Genomic DNA, 18,454 nt, shown 5'->3' on the forward strand with positions numbered 1-18,454 from the left:
CCTGTCTCTAAACGCCGACGGCGATGCTGTCCTGGGCCTCATTTCCCAGCGGAGGCCCTCACCACGTCCCACCTGGTCTTTCTTCTTAGACAAGCTAACTGCGGACTCAGCCTCCCCTACTCCTCAGCTCTGGGCTGCAACCCCGCTGCCACCCTGGCCTCGAGGGAACAAGGCGACTCTTACCTCTGGTCTACGAAAACAAACTTCCCGTCTATGGCGTGCCGAGAAACGTATTCCATGGACTTCACTCGGATTTCCCCGTTCACCGGCTGTGGAACCACGTGAGAGTGCAGCCGTCCGATGGCCACGAGGCAGCTGAGGTTACACCCCTCGTTGTCTGGCTCGTTGTCTTCATCCAGCCCCATCTTGGTGGGTGGCCAGCTTTTCAAATACCCTGTGCTGTGGATTGTGCAGAAGCTTTTTCGATCTGCTAGAAAATAAAGTCCACGGTTAGTGTCAGTGCTGGCTTTGGGTCAGGGAGGCCTAGCCAGCTGATGGCGGGGTGGGATGTAGGTAGGGAGTTAATCCCTCGCCTGTGCTGCCGACATTCCACCTGGGCACCAGTTCAAGGTCTGGCACTCCATCTCTGATCCAGCTCCTTGCTAATGCACCCGGGAAGGCAGCAGGGGCCCCTGAACCCATGTGGGAGACCCAGGAGAGGCTCTGGGCCCCTGGCTTCAGCATGGCCCAGCCCTGGCCATTTGCAGCCATTTGGGGAGTGAACCAGCTGATAGAAAAATCTGTCTCTTTCCCTCTCTGGGTCACTCTTTCTTTCAAATAAATAAAAAATAAATCTTAAAAAAGAGAGGCAGAAAGAAAAATAAGACAAGCATCATCCATCGCCATACACTTGGTAGAGCCAGTTATACCAAAGGCATTATATATGCCAAGGAAGGAATACCGAAGTCTACCCGGGAATAGGAAGGCACTCCAGAAAAGCCAGACAATCAAGAAAGATGAGCAGGGAGCAGGCATTCGGCCTGGCAGCTAAGACACCTGTATCCCACAGTGGAGCCCCTGGGTCCGGTTCCCAGCTCCTGACTCCAGCTTCTTGCTGAGGCAGACCACAGAGGGCAGCAGTGTGGGACCCTGCCACCCATGTGGGAGATTTGGACGAGTTCCTGGCTTCAGGTTCAGCTCCAGCCTGGCCCCAACCATTGTGGGCATTTGAGGAGTGAGCCAGTGAATGCGAGTGCACTCTCTCTCTCCTTCTCTGCCTCTCAAATAAATAAATAAGGGTGGGCAGTGGCTAAGGTACCAGAACATGTCAAGGCAGAGACTGTCCAGAGACACGGAGGCACATCCTACACAAGGAACAGCAGGGCACTGTGTGTGGCTGAGGCGAAGTGGGGGAAGCTCCTGGGGAGAAGAGGCGGGAAGGCAGGTTGGGGCAGATTGTAAGGACGCTGGGCTAACAAGTGAGTTGATCTTTTTTCTAATAGGAAAGGAGAACTTCCAAAGGTATTTAAGTGGAGATACAGAAAAATCAAATCATGGCTCAGATGTTTCAGAAGCAGGGTGATGGGCGAGCAGGAAGAAATCAGAAGTAGAGGGGCTGGCGCTGTGGTATAGCAGGTAAAGCCGCTGCCTGCAGTGCCGGCATCCAATATGGGAGCTGGTTCGAGTCCTGTCTGTTCCACTTCCAATCCAGCTCTCTGCTGTGGCCTGAGAAAGCAGTGGAAGACAGCCCAAGTCCTTGGGTCCCTGCACCAGCATGGGAGACCAGGAAGAAGCTCCTGGCTCCTGGCTTCAGATCAGCACAGCTGTGGCCATTGCAGCCAATTGGGGAATGAACCAGTGGATGGAAGACCTCTCTTTGCCTCTTCTTCTCTCTGTGTGTAACTGACTTTCAAATAATTAAATAAATCTTAAAAAAAGAAATCAGAAGTAGGAATGCTAGTTCAGAATCCAGTGGCGACAATGCAGCAAGAGATGATGAGGACTGAACTATGGCAATGAGGAGAAGGCGGGGAAGGAAGCAAGAGAAATTTTCGATGTAGAACGGCTGGAATTTGGCAGGATTACTAGGCAGCAGGAAAAGCAAGAAAATGACTCCAGTCTTTCTGGGTCTGGTGGTTACCAATGTCACTCACTGGCTAGGGAAAGACCAATACATACTAGATAGAAGGGAAGGCAGACTTGAAGTTAGGACACAGTAGGTGTGGAACACCTGTAGGCTTCAACAACAAAGCGATCACAGAGTGTTTGCCCTTTGCCAAGTACAAGTCTGCATTGGAATACGGTGGGAAGCAAATCAAGACATGCCCTTGTGGCGTTTACAGCCTAGTGGCAAGACTGACCTGAAACAAATAACCACACAAGAAACTAACAGCTCCAACATAAGCAGGTACCAGGGAGAAAACCTGCAGGGGGCTGCAGGGAGCCAGGAGGCATCCTGGGAGGGAACAGGCCGACCTAGGTGGGGAAGGGCAAGAGACTCCAATCAGAGGTGACAGCACGTCCAGGGGCCTTGCCCACAAAGGGGCTTCAGCTATCAAGAGAAGTCAGCATGGCTCAGATGTACTGAGTGGTGGGGACAGGGGTTGCATTCTGAACTTTTCTTCAAGAGAAAAGGAAAATATTGAAGAGTTTTAAGCGAGTGACTGAGGAAAGAGATTTGCTTTTTAAAAGACCATTCAGAGGGCAGGTGTTAGGGTGCAGCAGGTAGAGCCGCCACTTGGAACAGTCACACCGCATACTGGGCTCCTGCCTCCACTTCTGATCCAGCTTCCTGCCGATGCAAACTCAGAGAGGTGGCAGGTGACAGTTCAAGTGCTTGGGTTCCTGCCACCCATGTGGGGACACTGGGGATTTGGGGAGTGAACCAGCAGATGGAAGATGGAGCTCTTTCCTCTCTCTCCCCACTCCCTTTCAAATAAATAAACATAAAAGACTCTGGCTGCTATGTGGATGGTGGGAAGCATGCAGAGCCTGTATCGCCAGAGCTGGGTAGGAGCAGAGGGTGGTCTGGACGTGAGCGATGGTGTGAGCATGGAGGTGGATAAACAGTGCAGCTGGCTTCTGCAGGAGGGTGTCACTGTGGCAGGCCGGGCAGCTGAAGGAGGTGAGGGAAGGGTCTCTCCCAGACTTCTGGCACGAGAGGCGATGCCACTCACACGGAAGGGGAGGCTCAGCGGCCCCTTCGGCATGCACGCATCGTGTTTGGGATGCCCTTGGGATACCCAAGCAGGTAGATGTACTAAGCAGTAACTGATGAACCTGGCGTTCAAAAGAGAAGCTGGGACTGGAAACACTGTCACTGGCAGGTCAATGGCACTAGAAGCTGAGGGAGTGGTGACACTGCCTGCGGATCTGCAGGGATGGAGGAAGGAAGCTGCCCCAGCACAGAGAGGAGCTGGCACAAGGAACCAGCAAGAGCGCCCGGAGCAGCGGGACGGGGGACGAGAAAGGCACCCTTTCAGGGACTCCTGGGGAGAACACTTCCAGAAGGGAGAACAGGCACGTGACCACTGCAGTTAGCAACATAAGGGGAGCAAGAGTGACCCAGAGGGCTGGCGGGCACTCGGGGGCAGTGAGGAGCCACTCAGAGGACGCGTGCCCAGCCACACCAGCACAGACGGGGAAGGCACAAAGCCTCCCCACAAATCCCTGTCCTCCTGACCACACAGCAGGGCTGCCCGGCCCCCTCCCCTGCCCCAGCCGCCCTCAGTGCGGGGCGGGGGCCAGCAGGGCCCTGGGTGCAGCCCTGCGGCTCTGGTGGGGAGCGCCCCTGCAGAAAGCAAGCCTCACCTGTCCGGGACTGTGAAGTGTGAGGTGGTTACCTTTTTTCTTTGAGCAGGTCGAGGGGAAGTCCTTGTCTTCCACCTTTACGGAAGGCCTGTTACACTTCATCCTACAGAAGAAAGAACGCCGTGCTCCAGAACATAATCGGGATGGCCCAGGGGTTATATCTGTCTTAACTGGAAGTCCAGCTGCAAATCAACACACAAAACGTGATAAACTGAGCGCAGTGTCGTCCGTCAGGAGGGGCGGTGCGACCTTGAGCCGAGCCTTTCCTTAACGCCTCAATGTCTTATACGGAGCCTGAGAACACCATTGCTCCCCAGTACGGGCCTCAGAAGATGCACCACGCATAGATGCACTGCCAATCAGATCATGTATGAATGGACTAGGTGTTCTGGGGGGCGTGCAGAGAAATACAGCGTGGTATCCACAACCAGGAGCTCCTGACTGAAATGGGGAACCGGAAGCGCACGGAGAAAAGATGGAGAACACACAGGGGGGTGTGTGATTGACGCCAATACATGGCAAGGGCAGCCTGTGCTTCCCAGAGGAGGAAGGAAGGTTGGCACTGGCGGGAAGGGCGAGACAGCGGGAAGCGTGTGGCTCCAAGTCCCCACCCTGGCCTGGGCCAGAATCCCCTGGGGGGTTATCCACATTCCTGAGCTCCACTTGGGATCCATGCTGATATAGCTGCTAAGCTGAGGGCAGTGCCTGAGCCCTTGACTGTGACTTATCCGAACTGAGTCGCTTTAAAGGTGAAATGCACACAGGATTTCAAAGAGTTAGTACCAAAAAAAGTAATGCACTTACTAATTTTTTATAATTATGACATGTTAAAGTAATATTTTAGATTTACTGGGCTAGAAAAAATGTATTATTCAAATCACTTTACATTTTTTTTTTTAAACTTTTTAAAAATGTGGCTGCCAGAACAATGTGAAACTGCACATGTGGCTCATGTTTGAATTCCGCAGTAGTTTCTCAGCCTGGGCTGTTCCGGATCACCCTGACTAGCCTGCAGGTGGCGCACGAGTGCACTGGAGAGCTCCCCGGGATTCTGACACACAGGGGCTCCCTGCAGCACAAGGCTACTCCTCAGTGCCGGTGCCCGGCGCTACGATCACTTCTGGAGGGGAGTACTCCCTGACCACCTTCGGAGCAACCAGGCTGAAGTGGGGCTCTTCCTGTGTGTCCTCCCCACCAGTCTACCTCCCACACTGCCACTTCGGTGAGCACCCCCACAACACCCACCCAAGCCTGCCCCACCTGCGGCTCAGAGTCCTCTACTATCCCCAACGAGCAAAAGGTGTTCGTGGTCCAGCTCCCCAGAGCCAACACACGCATTCTACTGCAACAGCACCAAGAAGTCCACTCAGCTCAGCACCTCTGTGCCTGTCTACACGCCTCCTCTCCTCTCTTCCTACCCGGCAGACCCATCCCAGTTCTCCTCTGGGTGAAGCCTGTGCCCACACCCGCACGAGGATGGCTCATCCTGCTCGCTCTGTCTGATCTATTTCTATGGCTGCACCTGCCACTGTGAAGGTGCTGTCTCCTCATCTCCCTGACCATAGGGTAAGAGCTCCGGGGCAAGGGCCAAACACCATTCATCTACTCCTCTCGAGGCCACTGGAAAGACGCCCAGGCCAGACCACAAAGGGCCACAGGCTCAGGGGCACGTTTTACTTCCAGGAGGCAGAGGGGCAAGAGCCCTCATGAAAAGGATGTGTACAAGGATGTGTTTTACACATGTGTTCCTCGGTGGTGGTTCCCTCGGGGACTCACGTGGAGAGCGTGGGAGCAGGCTGGGCCAAGGCGACACAGCTCTGTGCTGGGACCTGGCCCGAGTTCTTCATTTAGTGTACCGGCATATTCAGTCCTCACAAGAACCCCACAAATAGGTGCCGCTCTGCAGCTGAGGAAACTGCGGCGTGGGGAGGCTAAGCAACTCGCTCAAGGTCACATGGCTCGTGGAGGGCGGAGCCAGGACGTGAGCCAGGCAATCTGCCTCCAGCGTCCACACTGGGCTACGGGAGGCACTCGGAGGGCAGGCAGCCACAGCCTCATCCAGGGAGTGCGTGAACAGTGGCCCCACTGCCGTAAGGAGGAAGCCAGGAGCTAATCTACTGAGCAAACACTCTGGTCAAAGAAACACATTTATATCAGAAATATTCTTACTTTTATCTCCTGAGGCTACATGTGTGCCACGCAGGTAAATAGAGCTAATTTATTCAGGGAGAATGAATCAAAGCGGGGAGAGCCCTTGAATCCTCAGGCGCACACAAGTGGGAATTTCTAGAGTCTGAAAAAATTGACTGAAATCCAGGAAGGATCAAGTGAAAAGAGCTCTTCTTCCTCCCAAAACATTTGGACATTGAGGTTTGTTTTTTTTTTTTCTTCTCTACATAAATAAAACAAACCCAGAGGATGTAAATGATTGCCCTCAGCCACTGATAGCAGCTGTAGGCAGAGGGGCTGAGGCCACACATCGCGTTCCCTGCGCTGGAAGGGCACTGCGGGGCGCCTTCTCCTCTACTCACTTTTCGCATCTATGAGTCGCTCCCGGGGCGCAGTGTCGGAGGAGGACAGCTGCTCTTTGACTTTGGCGATATCTTTAGGATGCAGGTAGTCAAACAAACTCTGACCAATCAGATCGTTCTGTGAGGACGGAATGTTGGAAATGACAGGTTAGCCGGGTGCGGAACATAAATTATGCAACAAGTGCACAGCCTGTATGTCTGCGCCTTCATTTCATATTTTTAAGCCTAAGAATTTCAAACATTTCACAAGCGAACCTCTGTCTAGATTAACACAATGAAGGAGGCGTTGAGAGGGTGATTCTGATGAACACCGAGGGGGAAAGTCTCAATTACAGTAACAGCTCACGCACCCCCAAGGCAAGAATCTTTGAGCCATGGATATTCTTTCTCATGTATTTCTGAGGCCCACACACTCCCCCCAGGAGGAATGCAGGGTGTGGGCTCACTCCTGCTCTGCCATTAAGCCCCTCGGTTCTCAAGTTATGTCATCCTATACGCCTCTGTCACCTTATTTTAATAAAGAGATGAAAAAAAAACTTCCTGCTTGATTTTTCTGAGGTTAAAAAGCATTACATTTACATTAGTTCTATTTATATAAATGTCACTTGGATTCAGTTTTTCCGCCTACCAAGCTCCTGTGCAAACACTAGTTGTGAATGAATGAGTGAGTGGAGGAATCAATGACTGACTGACTCTGGGGGACACGGTACTTGAAAAGCTTCACTCCTGAGGCCGTCATGAGTGCTACTCTTACGTGCTCTTATAAACAGCCGTAAAAGGCCTAGGTAACTGTAATCCACTTTTAGAGCAGCATGAGTTTCGACAGGGCTGACGTCACTGCAAGTGCAGGATGGGGAGGCGGGGCTATTGGCCCAGCAGTTAGGGCAGGCACTGCGGTGCAGTGGGCTGAGCCCGTGAGGGGGTGCCTGCGTCCTTTCTTGGTATGTCTACTCTGAGTCCTGGCTACTCCGCTTCCCATCCAGATTCCTGCTAACGCATCCTGGGCGGCAGCAGAGAGGCCCAAACGGTTGGGTTTCTGCCACCCTGTTAGAGACATAAGTGAGAGACCTGTTGGCTTCAGTCTGGCCTAGCCCTGGTTGTTCCAGACATTTAGGGAGTGAGCCAATGTATGGAAGATCAATCTCTCTCTCTCTCTGCCTTACAAATAAATACATTTTTAAACAAACTATTCAGAGGCACCTTGAGATGCCTACATCCCATACTGGAGTGCCTGGGTTAATGTGGACTCGGAAAGGTAGCAGGTGACGGTCAAGTACTTGGATCCCTGCCACTCATGTGGGAGACCTGGACTGATTACGGCTCCTGGCTTCAGCCTGGCCCAGCCCCAGCTATTGTAGCGGTTTAGGGAGTGAACCATGGAAGATCTCTTTCTCTGCCTTCAGATGAAATGAAAATAAATAACAACAATAGTATGGGGTGGATTCTCAAGTTTCTTACTCTCTGGTATACAACTACCTTCCTATCTTTCTCACCCTTTTCCCATAATTGTTGGATGTTTATGTTGCAGCAGTAAGAAAGTAACAAAGTCGGGACTGGCGCTGTGGCTAGCGGGTAAAGGTGCTGCCTGCAGTGCCAACAAACTATTAGGCACCAGTTCCGAGTCCTGGCTGCTCCACTTCCAGTCCAGCTCTCTGCTATGGCCTGGGAAAGCAATAGAAGACAGCCCAAGTGCCTGGGGCCCTGCATTCCTGAGGAGGACCTGGAAGAAGCTCCTGGCTTTATCTTCCAATGGTGGGAGGGGAAAGACATGGAACATATTCTAAGTTTAAATTAATTTCTCTATTGAGAAGTTAAATCCTCCTGGAGGAAGGATTTCATGAGTGAGATACACTGTAATATTCTGAGAAATGGTGCTATCTCTGTCGTGAGGCTGCCCACAACCAGTGGAAGCATGGACCATACCTGGCTGTAGTTGAGGATCTTGAAGACAGACTCTGAGACAAAGAGTATCTTCCCTCGGTCACATCCTACGACAAATAAAAATCCATCTGCTGCCTAATCAGGAGAAATGGATAATCGAGTTATCACACTTTAGGAAATATGACTTGTCATCACGCTGACAGCAAATCAAGGACTTGTTTCCCAAAGATCCCAACCACAGGAACATTCATCGACAGTTCCACAAGATACTTAAACACCTGATGGGAAGAGGCTCTCCCCAAGGCAAACAGACATCTGCCTGGATATTCACATACATCCACAGAGCACTGAATGATTACAAGGAAAGAGTAACTAAACAAACCATTTCGAAGAAGTCAGCAAGGAATCATGTTTCATTGTTGTAATGAATGAACGCTATGGAGAACTGTAGAAGCTAAGCCTGGATTCCCTTCTCCAGTATCTCAGCCACCACCTTCCCTGAACATCTCCATCTTGAACACATCAGCCAGTGGGGAGCTGAGTCCAAAGAGCCAGCATGGGGGGACCGGCACTGTGGCACAGCGGATGAAAGCCCTGGCCTACAGCGCTGGCATCCCATTTGGGTACCGGTTTGAGCCCTGGCTGCTCCACTTCCAACCCAGCTCTCTGCTAGTGCACCTGGGACAGCAGTGCAGGACCCAAATCTTAAGGCCCCTGCACCCACGTGGGAGACACAGAAGAAGTTCCTGGCTCTTGGCTTTGGATTGGCTCAACTCTGGCCATTGCAGCCATTTGGGGGGAAAACCAGCAGATGGAAGACCTCTCTTCTAAAAAAACAAACAAACAAAGCCAGCATGGAGCAGGTGAGGAGCTGAGTGGTCACCCATCTGCACAGCTGTGGGTAGGAGTCACGCACATGTGGAAGAGAGCAAAGCCCTCAGGAGCTGCATTTGCTACGTGCCCGCTTCAGTCTCCACCAGACGTGCTCCTGTCTTTATTGGCACTTCGGATTTCTACCTGCCTTTAAACTGAAGAATCTAAGTGGCAACTTCTACTTTCCTTTTCCCTGTCTTAGAATACAAACATCCCAGTCCTGAATCAAGAGAAAATTTTTGAGAGCAGTAGTTCTCAACCCTGTGTGCATTTGAGCCACATCGGTGTGGGGGATTTTTTAAAACAATACCCGTGATGCAGCCCCATGTCAGACCAGCAGCACTCAAGTGAGAGCCCAACAGCACTGCAGGGGAGGCTGTTGCGGTGTGGTAAGTTCAGGGGTGCTTGGATACCAGCATCCCATATCGGCACGCCTGGGTTTGAGTCCACCTCTGCTTCCAATCTAGCTTCCCAGTAATGCACAGCCTGGGATGCAACAGTTGATGGCTCAATTACTTATGTCCCTGATCCCCATGTGAGACACCGGGATGGAGTTCCAGGCTCCTGGCCTTGGTCTGGCCTTGCTGTGGGCATCTAAGGAATGAACCAGCAGATGGAACATCAGTCAGTTAATTTCTCTCTGATTCTGCCTTTCAAACAAGTAATTTGATAAAGAAACCAGTCCAGATGTTGAGAACACTCTTCTAAAGAGCTCCCTCTACTCTCCTTAGCTTCTTCTTACTCCTTCCTCAGTTTAAATACAGGTAAAGTGTGCAGCGCCAATAGAGACAGGTACAGAGACAGCAGCACGTCTAGTGGAGACTGAAGCCGGCACACACCACAGCTGCGGAGCCTGAGAGCTTCTGTCTCGTCCGTGTGTGTGGCTCCCACCCCCAGCTGTGCAGATGGACAGGGACAACCATGGCTTCTGCTGGGGCTCTCCTAGTGACAGGCAGGGTGCTCCTGGCTCTTAGGCCTCTGTTCCCTCCTTTGGTCCACACAGTGGGCCAATCTCTTGCTTTGTTTACTAACCTTCAGTCTGTTCTTTGGAAAAATCCAGAGAAACTCTGTGCCCTTCTCCACAAAATACTTTTGGGGTACAGTTTAATTCAGAGAACTAGGAAATGAATGCAAGTGCCAGGAGGTAAAGGTTTGGTACACCTGCTTCTGCCAGGGAATGAGGGATGGAGGGGAACAGATTGCTGCTCCTGTGTGCACCTGGCAGGCCACCCAGCCGGAAGGAAGCTAGAAGGATCCTTTCCTAAGTTAGGTCGCTAAGCCGGCCTGGGGGCAAGGGATGACAGTGAGGGAGGAGTGCCTCTCTCCGGGCACCCTCTGCTGGAAGCCTCACTCTGTGAGAAGGGAGGTATTAATAACTTCCTCATTTGCCTCCCATCTCACAAGAGGAGAGGCTTGAGGCTTTTCATTGACGTGGCGAGGTGGCTGGAAAGGTGTCTGGGAAGAAGGCGATGGCGGCAGCCTGCAGTGCAGGGGGTGGCTGGGCAGAGACAGGCCTGGACTGAGACACAAAGTGGATTTCAACCCGGGCAGGGGAAAGGGAGCTGGCTCCGGAGCCCCATGAATGCAGTCAATGCAGGGAGGACTCCACTGCACTCTGCAAGTAGGCCAGTGGGGGAAGGGGCCGGGCACGAGGGAACAGCGGGGAGCAGAGGTGGTGAGGATACCGTGAGGGCCGACCAGGGGCAGGTTGCTCTTGGGGAACACGTCCACACGTGACAGAGCCCTGCTGGGGTCTGCCAGGCTTGCGAAACACGGGGAAGCAGGGAATCTAGCTATAAACCGACAAGGGTGGCCAATCCCTGACCACAGCTTATGAAAGACATCTTCAAGTACAGTAAAGGGACCAGTGCTGTGGCTCAGCAGGTCAAAGCCCTGGCCTGTAGCGCCAGAATCCCATATGGGTGCCAGTCCGGGTCCCAGCTGCTCCTCTTCCAATCCAGCTCCCTGAGAAAGTGCCTAGGAGAGTCCCTGTAGAAGACAGCCCAAGTCCTTGGGCCCCTGCACCCATGTGGGAGACCAGGAAGAAGATTCCGGCTCCTGGCTTTGGCCTGGCTCAGTCCTAGCTGTTGGGGTCATTTGGAGAGTGAACCAGTGGATGGAAGATCTCTCTCTCCTTCTCTGACTCTGCCTTTCAAATCAATAAATACTTTAAAAAATAATAATAAAGTACGGTAAAGGAAGCTGTTAGACTGGCGTTGGTGAAGGGAAGCGGGAGGCTGGTCCCTGCAGCCACCCTGGCATTTAGGCTGTTGCTGAAGCATAGAAGCAGCAGGAGGACCATCAGGGCCGGCTACGTAATTTTCAGGGCCCAGTACAAGATGAAAATGCTGGGACCCTTGTGTGAAAATATTACGACTTTCCTGAGGGTGACAGCAGAGAATCCCACCCACCCTGGACCCTGTGTGACCGCCTGGAGCCAGCCCAGATAGCAGCTCTTGCAGACATCAATTGTTTCAGCCTCAGCACGTGCGCTGTGGGATGGAGGACGTGTCTGTGGACAGGCCCCGAGGGAGGGCAGACGTGGGTATCAGAATAACCGAGCACCCACGGTGGTCACTGGCTGGGACGACTGGGCCCCGCCCTGAAGGGGTCATCACTGATTTGCATATTCCTAGAACAGTGCCAAGCATCAGGATGCTAGAATGCTCTCTGAGCTGTGAATACACAAGAGTGAAAGGCACAGAGGCGTGCCCATCCTTTCGGCAAGTGTCTCTGGGCCATTTTGGTAGGGATAATAATCCCATCTTGGTTCAAAACCATGAGCTCCACCCACACAAGATGTAAAGACCTAGCATTCGTGTATAAGGGAGCCGGAGCCGGGGAGAGGAGTACTGCAGGTACCCAGAATGTGGCATCGAGAGGACGGATTCTTAGGCGAGGGAGCCTCAGCCCCAGCTGTCCTGAGGCCAACCAGCAAACGGCTGAGGAGCTGCACCGGGCTGTGAGAGCCACTTCTCGATGGAAACTCAGCAATGCATGTGGCTCCAGAAGGTGTGTTTGGGAAATGCTGATGGGGGAGGGGGCAATTCCCAACCCCAACTCCACTCTGGAGACTGGAAAATCTGCATACTTGCTTCTCACCCTGTTCAGCAGCTAGAGGTGACCAAGTAACATACTCCCAGTAAGCTCAAGTCCAGACCCAGACCTCCAGGGGAGGCACACCCTCTCTGATAAGAAGGACAGCAGCCTGGACTCCCGCATCTCTCCTTTTTTTCAGTTGGTCTGACTACACAGACCTGATATAGCCATCTTTTTTTTAGATTTACTTATTTATTTGAAAGGCAGAGTTACAGAAATGCAGAGGCAGAGAGAGAGAGAGGTCTTCCATCTGCTGGTACTCTCCCTAGAAGGCTGCAATGGTCAGAGCTATGCCAATGCAAAGCCAGGAGCTTCTTCCAGCTCTCTCACCCAGGTGTAGGGACCCAAGGAGTTGAGCTATCCTTCATTGCTTTCCCAGACCAAGAAGAGAGCTGGATTAGAAGTGGAGCAGCCAGGACTTGAACTGGCGCCCGTATGGGATGCCGGCATTGTAGGTGGTGGCTGGTTTCTATTATACCTGTTATACCACAGTGCCAACCTGGACATAGCCACCTCGTTATAAAAAGGAACCCAGCTCGGGGCCAGCGCTGTGGCATAGCACTGCCAGCATCCCATATGGGTGCCAAGTTGAGTCCCAGCTGCTCCACTTCTGATTCAGCTCTTCATTAGCCTGTGTAAGAAGACGGACAGCGGCCGGTGCTGTGGCACATTGGGCTAAAGCCCCTGCCTGCAGGGTTGGCATCCCATGTGAGCCCCAGTTCTAGTCCTGGCTGCTCCTCTTCCGATCCAGCGTTCTGCTATGGCCTGGGAAAGCAGTAGAAGATGGCCCAAGTCCTTGGGCCCCTGCATCTCCATGGGATGCCTGGAAGAAGCCCCTGGCTCCTGGCTTCAGATCAGCTCAGCTCTGGCTATTGCGGTCATTTGGGGAGTGAACCAGTGGATAGAAGGCCTCTCTCTCTCTCTGTCTCTACCTCTCTCTGTAACTCTTTCAGATAAATAAAATAATTCAAAAAAAAAAAAAAAAAGATGACAATGACAGACAGAGCCTGGCTCAGGCTGACCTCACTGAATCACTGCAGTAACTCCACACAACCTGCCCAGGACCAGTTTTACCCCCAAAAATGAAACCCTTGTTATCCATCTGGTCTTCGGTCCCTTACAGCTGAAAGCTTTCCCAATTGACCGAGCCCAGCATGAGGGGATGGCCAGAGAACACTGCAGAGAGTACTCAGGCCAGATCAAAGGAGTGGCGGAGCCAGGGGGAGCTGAAAATGGGCGACGGTGACAAAAATCCAGCTGGACTGGCTCCTGCCCCAGTGCTCTGCAGACTTCTGCTCTGGCTCCTAGAGGGCGCGGGAGATAAGGCCGCCTTGGCTCTCTGGGAGGTGGAGGTGGCTCCTGGTTTTCTTGTTCCAAAGTGTAAGAGACATACTCCGAGTCCAGAGCAGGTGAATCTTACTCTTCCCAGCAGCCCACCTGGGCACCTGTGCAGACCTAATTCTGTACGGAAGCCAACAGAAGCCTGCTTCTGTACAGGGAGCCACCTCCACCAGCTTGCTGCAGAGACTAGACAAAGCAGCACCAGCACCAAGCCAAGCAGGCAAAAGCATCCACCTCTTCTCCTTGGTTTCCCCTTTAGGTTTGTGGTTTTGATGGGACTGTCACACAGACTTAGGTGGAACTTTTTACAGCAGTGGTTAAGCCAGGGGAAGACAGAGTCTCCAAAGATTCAGGAGCGTGGTTCCTGACCCCACCTACTTTAAACAAAATCCGGCTCTTCTGACTTAAAATCACAGTAGCAAAGACCTTCCACTTCTGCCTAAGCAAGGTCAGAGAAGAAGAGGAAGGTTCTGTGGAAGGAATACGAAGCCTGTCCAGACAGTTAAGGTAAATGTGGAGAATCGAGGCTGGCATTGTCGTGCAGTGGGTTTGGCGGCCAGCGACGCTAGCATCCCATACTGGAGCACTGGTTTGTCTCCTGGTTACTCTGCTTCCAACCCCTGTTAATGCACCTGGGAAAGCAGCTGAAGATGACCCAAGTGCTTGGGCCCCTGCGACCCATGTGGCAGACCTGGAAGGTCCAGGCTCCCGCCTTTAGCCTGGCCCAGCTTTGACCATTGTGGCCATTTGGGAAGCAAATCAGTAGATGGAAGCTTGCTCACTCTCTCTCTGTCGCTGTCTGAAACAGTGACAGATGAAACACATCTTTAAAAAAATGAAACACATCTTAAAAAAAAAAAAAGGTGGAGACCCAAGAGAAGACACAGGTATAAAAGGTCCCTGTTCAGACATCAGATTCCCACATGCTGGTTCTTACTCTGAAATGTACACGTAAGTAATAAATAAATGCTATGTAAATGCTATGTAAAACAATCCCATATTTGCCACATACCCTGAGAATGAGGTGTTTCAATTCGTCATCTGACAGAAAAGTTGGTTTGTAGTTTGCTTCTGTATATGGATTGGTGGCACCTTAGAGGGAAAAAGAAAGAGTTAGTACACTTGATGGTTACATAGCATCTCTCTCGACTCCTCGCCTCAAGCCATCTGGGATGGGACCCAGTCCCTACCACGTGGGGTTTCAATTTCATCTCTTTTTCCTTAACTGAGACAGCACTAATCTGGCTTTGGACACAGGAAATTTAAGCTCGCTTTCCTCATTTAAGGGAAAACCAAGAGATAACAGAAAATGTTTTTGAAAAGTCTGCCTCTAAGAAGGAAAGTGGCTCTAGAAGAAACTGGCAGTGGCCCCTGGAGGCCCACCCTGCCCCTTCAGGCTGTCCGGCAGTCCCCCAAGCCACCAGTGGCAACGTCCTTGGCAATCATCCAGTCTGCAGGCCAGGCCCTGGGGAAATGCGCTGCAGAAGCTATTTACTGCGGGTTTCTCTTTTTCGGGCCAGTTAAAGGTGCCTGGCAATGTAGAGAAATGCGTAGCTTCCTTCAACGCAGGACTAGCTTCCCTGGGCTGAGAGAGGGCGAGCCTTGGGTTTTAAATTGGACTGGCCGTCTGGAGAGCGATACCTGGCAAAATGCCAGCAGCCAAAGACCTGGCCTGTGCAGATAGCGAGTGGAATAGAGAAGGACTAGGATGAAATGGACAATTCAGAGTAGGTGGGCAGGCGATCAACTCCATGTGTTTGTGACTTTCATACAGACTAACTCAGGGCCTCTACTCCTGATCCATAGCTCTGCTTTTGCGTATAGCTTGAGATCTGCCACTTTCCTCTTCCATTTTAATAGAAATTAGTTTCTAATAATTTAACTCATCGCCTTTGCTGACATAAACTTTTAAATGCCATTCTCTGAGCACAGGATACAGCATTTAGAGTTTTGAATAATGATCAGAAGTCAGACAAAATCAGCTTTTTATCTCCTGGCCTCGTGCAAGTTTAAAGACAAATTCTTTTATGACACAGGTCAGAGGTCAGAATGAGCGTCCATTTTCCAATTTCCTCCAGTCGTCCAAGACTAGCTATGGAAAATTCCAGAACAGCATTCACTGAAATGCCTGATACATTTCAGATTTCTCTTGCGATCTGGAAAAGTCACTTCCACTTTTCTGCCTCTGTTTTCTCACCCTCCCCACACTCAGAAAAGAAGGAAGCTAGTGCCTCCCTCACAGAGTCAGCCTGGCTGGGGAAAATTCCAGGAAGATGAAAACACCATCAGTGCTCCATCCTGGCAACGAAACGCAGCAGGAGCCATCAGTGACGCACTCCACAAAGGAACCGTAACAAATTACTCTGAAAAACCGAAAGCGCCTTTTGTGTGTCACTGTGTGCACCTGCGTTTCTGATTTAAACCACCGTTGAGGTGGAATCCAGGGGCACCCACATCTACACAAGATGGGACCTCCTCAGGGTCCCGATAGGCATGTAGCCCAATGGCAGACACACCTGGGGACACGCACGACACAATGCCTTAGACGCTCCAGAGATTTACGACCTGCAAAACTGCATCTCGAGACCCACGCAGGCTCAGTAACTACCTCACAGCTACGGATTTCGATGTAATCAACATGTACCTAGGCACTGAGGAACATTCTAGACGAGGGTGGTAACATCTGTGAACAAGGACAGAAGGACAGTGAAGCAAGCCCAGGGTCTCACCTCGTAGCGTCTTCATGTGCTGAACGGCCATCCTCAGCACGGTCAGTTTATCCAGCTTCCTGGACATGGCGTTGCACGTGGGAACCAGAGAAGCCAGCTCATCAATGAAACTGTTCATCTTATCCCGGCGCCGCTTTTCAATCTGACTGTGAGCCTCTCTGAACACACCAATGCGGACAGCGATTTTTCAGCAAACAGAACCCAGCGGCAACAAGAAGACAAAAATAAATGAACTGTAACTTTTCAATATTCATCTGATAAGGCCAATTCAGACTTTGCACAATGTTTCCAATCAGGTTTTTCTACTCCAGTCAGCCCCTAGAACGCCCCCCTTGCCAGGTCTGTACCAGTTTTCTTACGCTTAGCTCATCCTTAGGATCATGGAAGAGAATTACATAAACTGTCCTTTTGAGCAAACTCAATTAGTTTCTCCTCATTGCTTCCCCTCCCAGCCCCTGTGAAACAGGATTTGGAGATGGGAATGGAAAGAGAGAGAAGGGAGGTGGAGGTTTCCCAGAACAGCCACAGCAAGGGCCTCGTCCCTGGTGGGCTGTCTCTGAGGTCCAGGAGGAGTGGGCAGTGTGGCCTGTGGGTGGCATCACTTCCTTTCGGAGCCAGACAGGTCCCTGGGCACTAGTGCCACCACTCATGGTTCAGCGTTCAGACACTGCCTCCGGGTCTCCGGGCTTCCTATTAGGGGTACTGAGGGGCAGCTACACGCCCACGGAACCGACTGTTAGAGATATTAGGCCAGCCAACTTGTGCAGCCCCTGGCTGTGTGTGTGTGGGCACTGGGACTCCACGGGAAGAGGACCGCCAAGCACGGCAAGTGGAATCCTCCCCTGTACCTCATCCTCCGGGGGCCCTCAAGTCAGGGAGGAGCAGTCTGCTCAAGACTCGGGGGAGACTTCAGCCCTGAGTGACTTCCTGTCACCTCCAAAGTCCCCTATAGGCTGAATGTGCTCCGACAGAAAAGGCAGAAAGCAGAGGGCAGGTGGTGACGTCGTGTGGGGACCCACTCCCCGCTACCCTGTTCCCTACGGACATATAGACAGGCCAGGGACCAAGCTCTCGGCGCACCGCAGCCGGAACCCGGACAGATGGTAGAGGAAATGCGGTCCAAACTCACCTCGCGTTTTTGATCCTGCCTTGGTGCTCAGTGTATTCTAACCTGGAGGGGAGAAAGCAGATGATCAAAATGCAATCCCCTGGCAGGAGGGGAGGGGGCAGGGGATGGCCGCCATGCACTCCTGTTTCCTCCTGCCTGGCCCCTGTCCTTTCTCTACAGACACACGGGGGCTCTCACTTGTTACCCACATTGGGGAGGGGGCATGCTGGGAGACAGCCTTGAACCTGCAGGCTCTCTCTAACCAAGGACTTGGGAGGAACCGGCTCCATGTCATATAGTTTGTAACCATGCAAGAAAACAGCTACAGGGATATAGAAGTTCAAATGACCAAGTTTGTGGTACCTTCCATGAGGGTCATCTTTGTCTGTGTCCATGCTTTCTCTGGAAAAACAAGACAGAACGTGATTGTGTGTCAATGAAGACATACAGAATAGCTCGCTATCATACAGAAAGCTCTCATTTATCCAGAATCAAACTGCCAGAAAGCTCAAGTAACCTTAGTATTGATTAATGATGGATAATAGCAAACCAGACAGAAACAATGAACTTGAACTTACTGTAGTACCTGGAACGGTTTTCCAGATTATGAAATAAAATTATATATAGTCTCTACAGAGTTTGGGTGTTAACATAAATTTTACCTTATCCTGTTTGAAAACTGAGAATATATGGTGTTTACAGAAACTCTTCAAATATCTACAACATTTCATTCCTCCAGCATTCTGGATAAATGGAGCTGATTCTATTTGCAAAACATATCAAGCATCAAAGACACGTGTGCATAGGTATCTACTTGGAGGGGAGGGGTGAAGAGAGGAGGGGAATGAAAGTACTAACAGAGAAGTACTGAACAGAGCCCCAGGCAGTGTTTCAAAGGCCCTGCCACCAAACGTCTGCCTCTCAGCTGGGTAGGAATCCTAGGCTTCGGGAATCGGGATGGAGGGGAGTAGTGGGGCTGGGGCCACACAGGGTCACGGCAAGATCTGCCTCCCTTTCACAGGCCCTAGAAACACAAGCTACCTGATGCCCTGTGGCTCAGCAGGAAGCTGACCGACATTCCCAAAGACAGGACTTCCAAATCCCCCCAGCTCAGCCCTGACCCTTCTCTTGGCCTGCTATGA

At 51.7% G+C, this 18,454-nt stretch overlaps 1 protein-coding gene across 7 annotated transcripts in view; it reads right to left on the minus strand.

The window, feature by feature from the left end:
• The window catches only part of BMAL1 (basic helix-loop-helix ARNT like 1), a 108,786-nt gene that overhangs the window by 12,681 nt on the left and 77,651 nt on the right, over positions 1-18,454 (minus strand). For 4 of the 7 annotated variants that reach the window (XM_062196471.1, XM_062196473.1, XM_062196470.1 and 1 more), the window contains 8 exons: positions 17,676-17,714; positions 17,334-17,375; positions 16,205-16,362; positions 14,488-14,567; positions 8,205-8,297; positions 6,282-6,399; positions 3,783-3,932; positions 184-430 (listed from right to left, as the gene is read on the minus strand). In XM_062196471.1, the coding sequence (XP_062052455.1) occupies positions 184-430; positions 3,783-3,932; positions 6,282-6,399; positions 8,205-8,297; positions 14,488-14,567; positions 16,205-16,362; positions 17,334-17,375; positions 17,676-17,714 (927 nt within the window). Of the gene's footprint in view, positions 1-183; positions 431-3,782; positions 3,933-6,281; positions 6,400-8,204; positions 8,298-14,487; positions 14,568-16,204; positions 16,363-17,333; positions 17,376-17,675; positions 17,715-18,454 lie in introns of those variants that run through there. The other 3 variants (XM_062196474.1, XM_062196472.1, XM_062196475.1) reach the window with 2 other exon arrangements.

This window comes from Lepus europaeus, chromosome 7 (genome assembly GCF_033115175.1).
Source record: "Lepus europaeus isolate LE1 chromosome 7, mLepTim1.pri, whole genome shotgun sequence".
Lineage (NCBI taxonomy): Eukaryota > Metazoa > Chordata > Mammalia > Lagomorpha > Leporidae > Lepus > Lepus europaeus.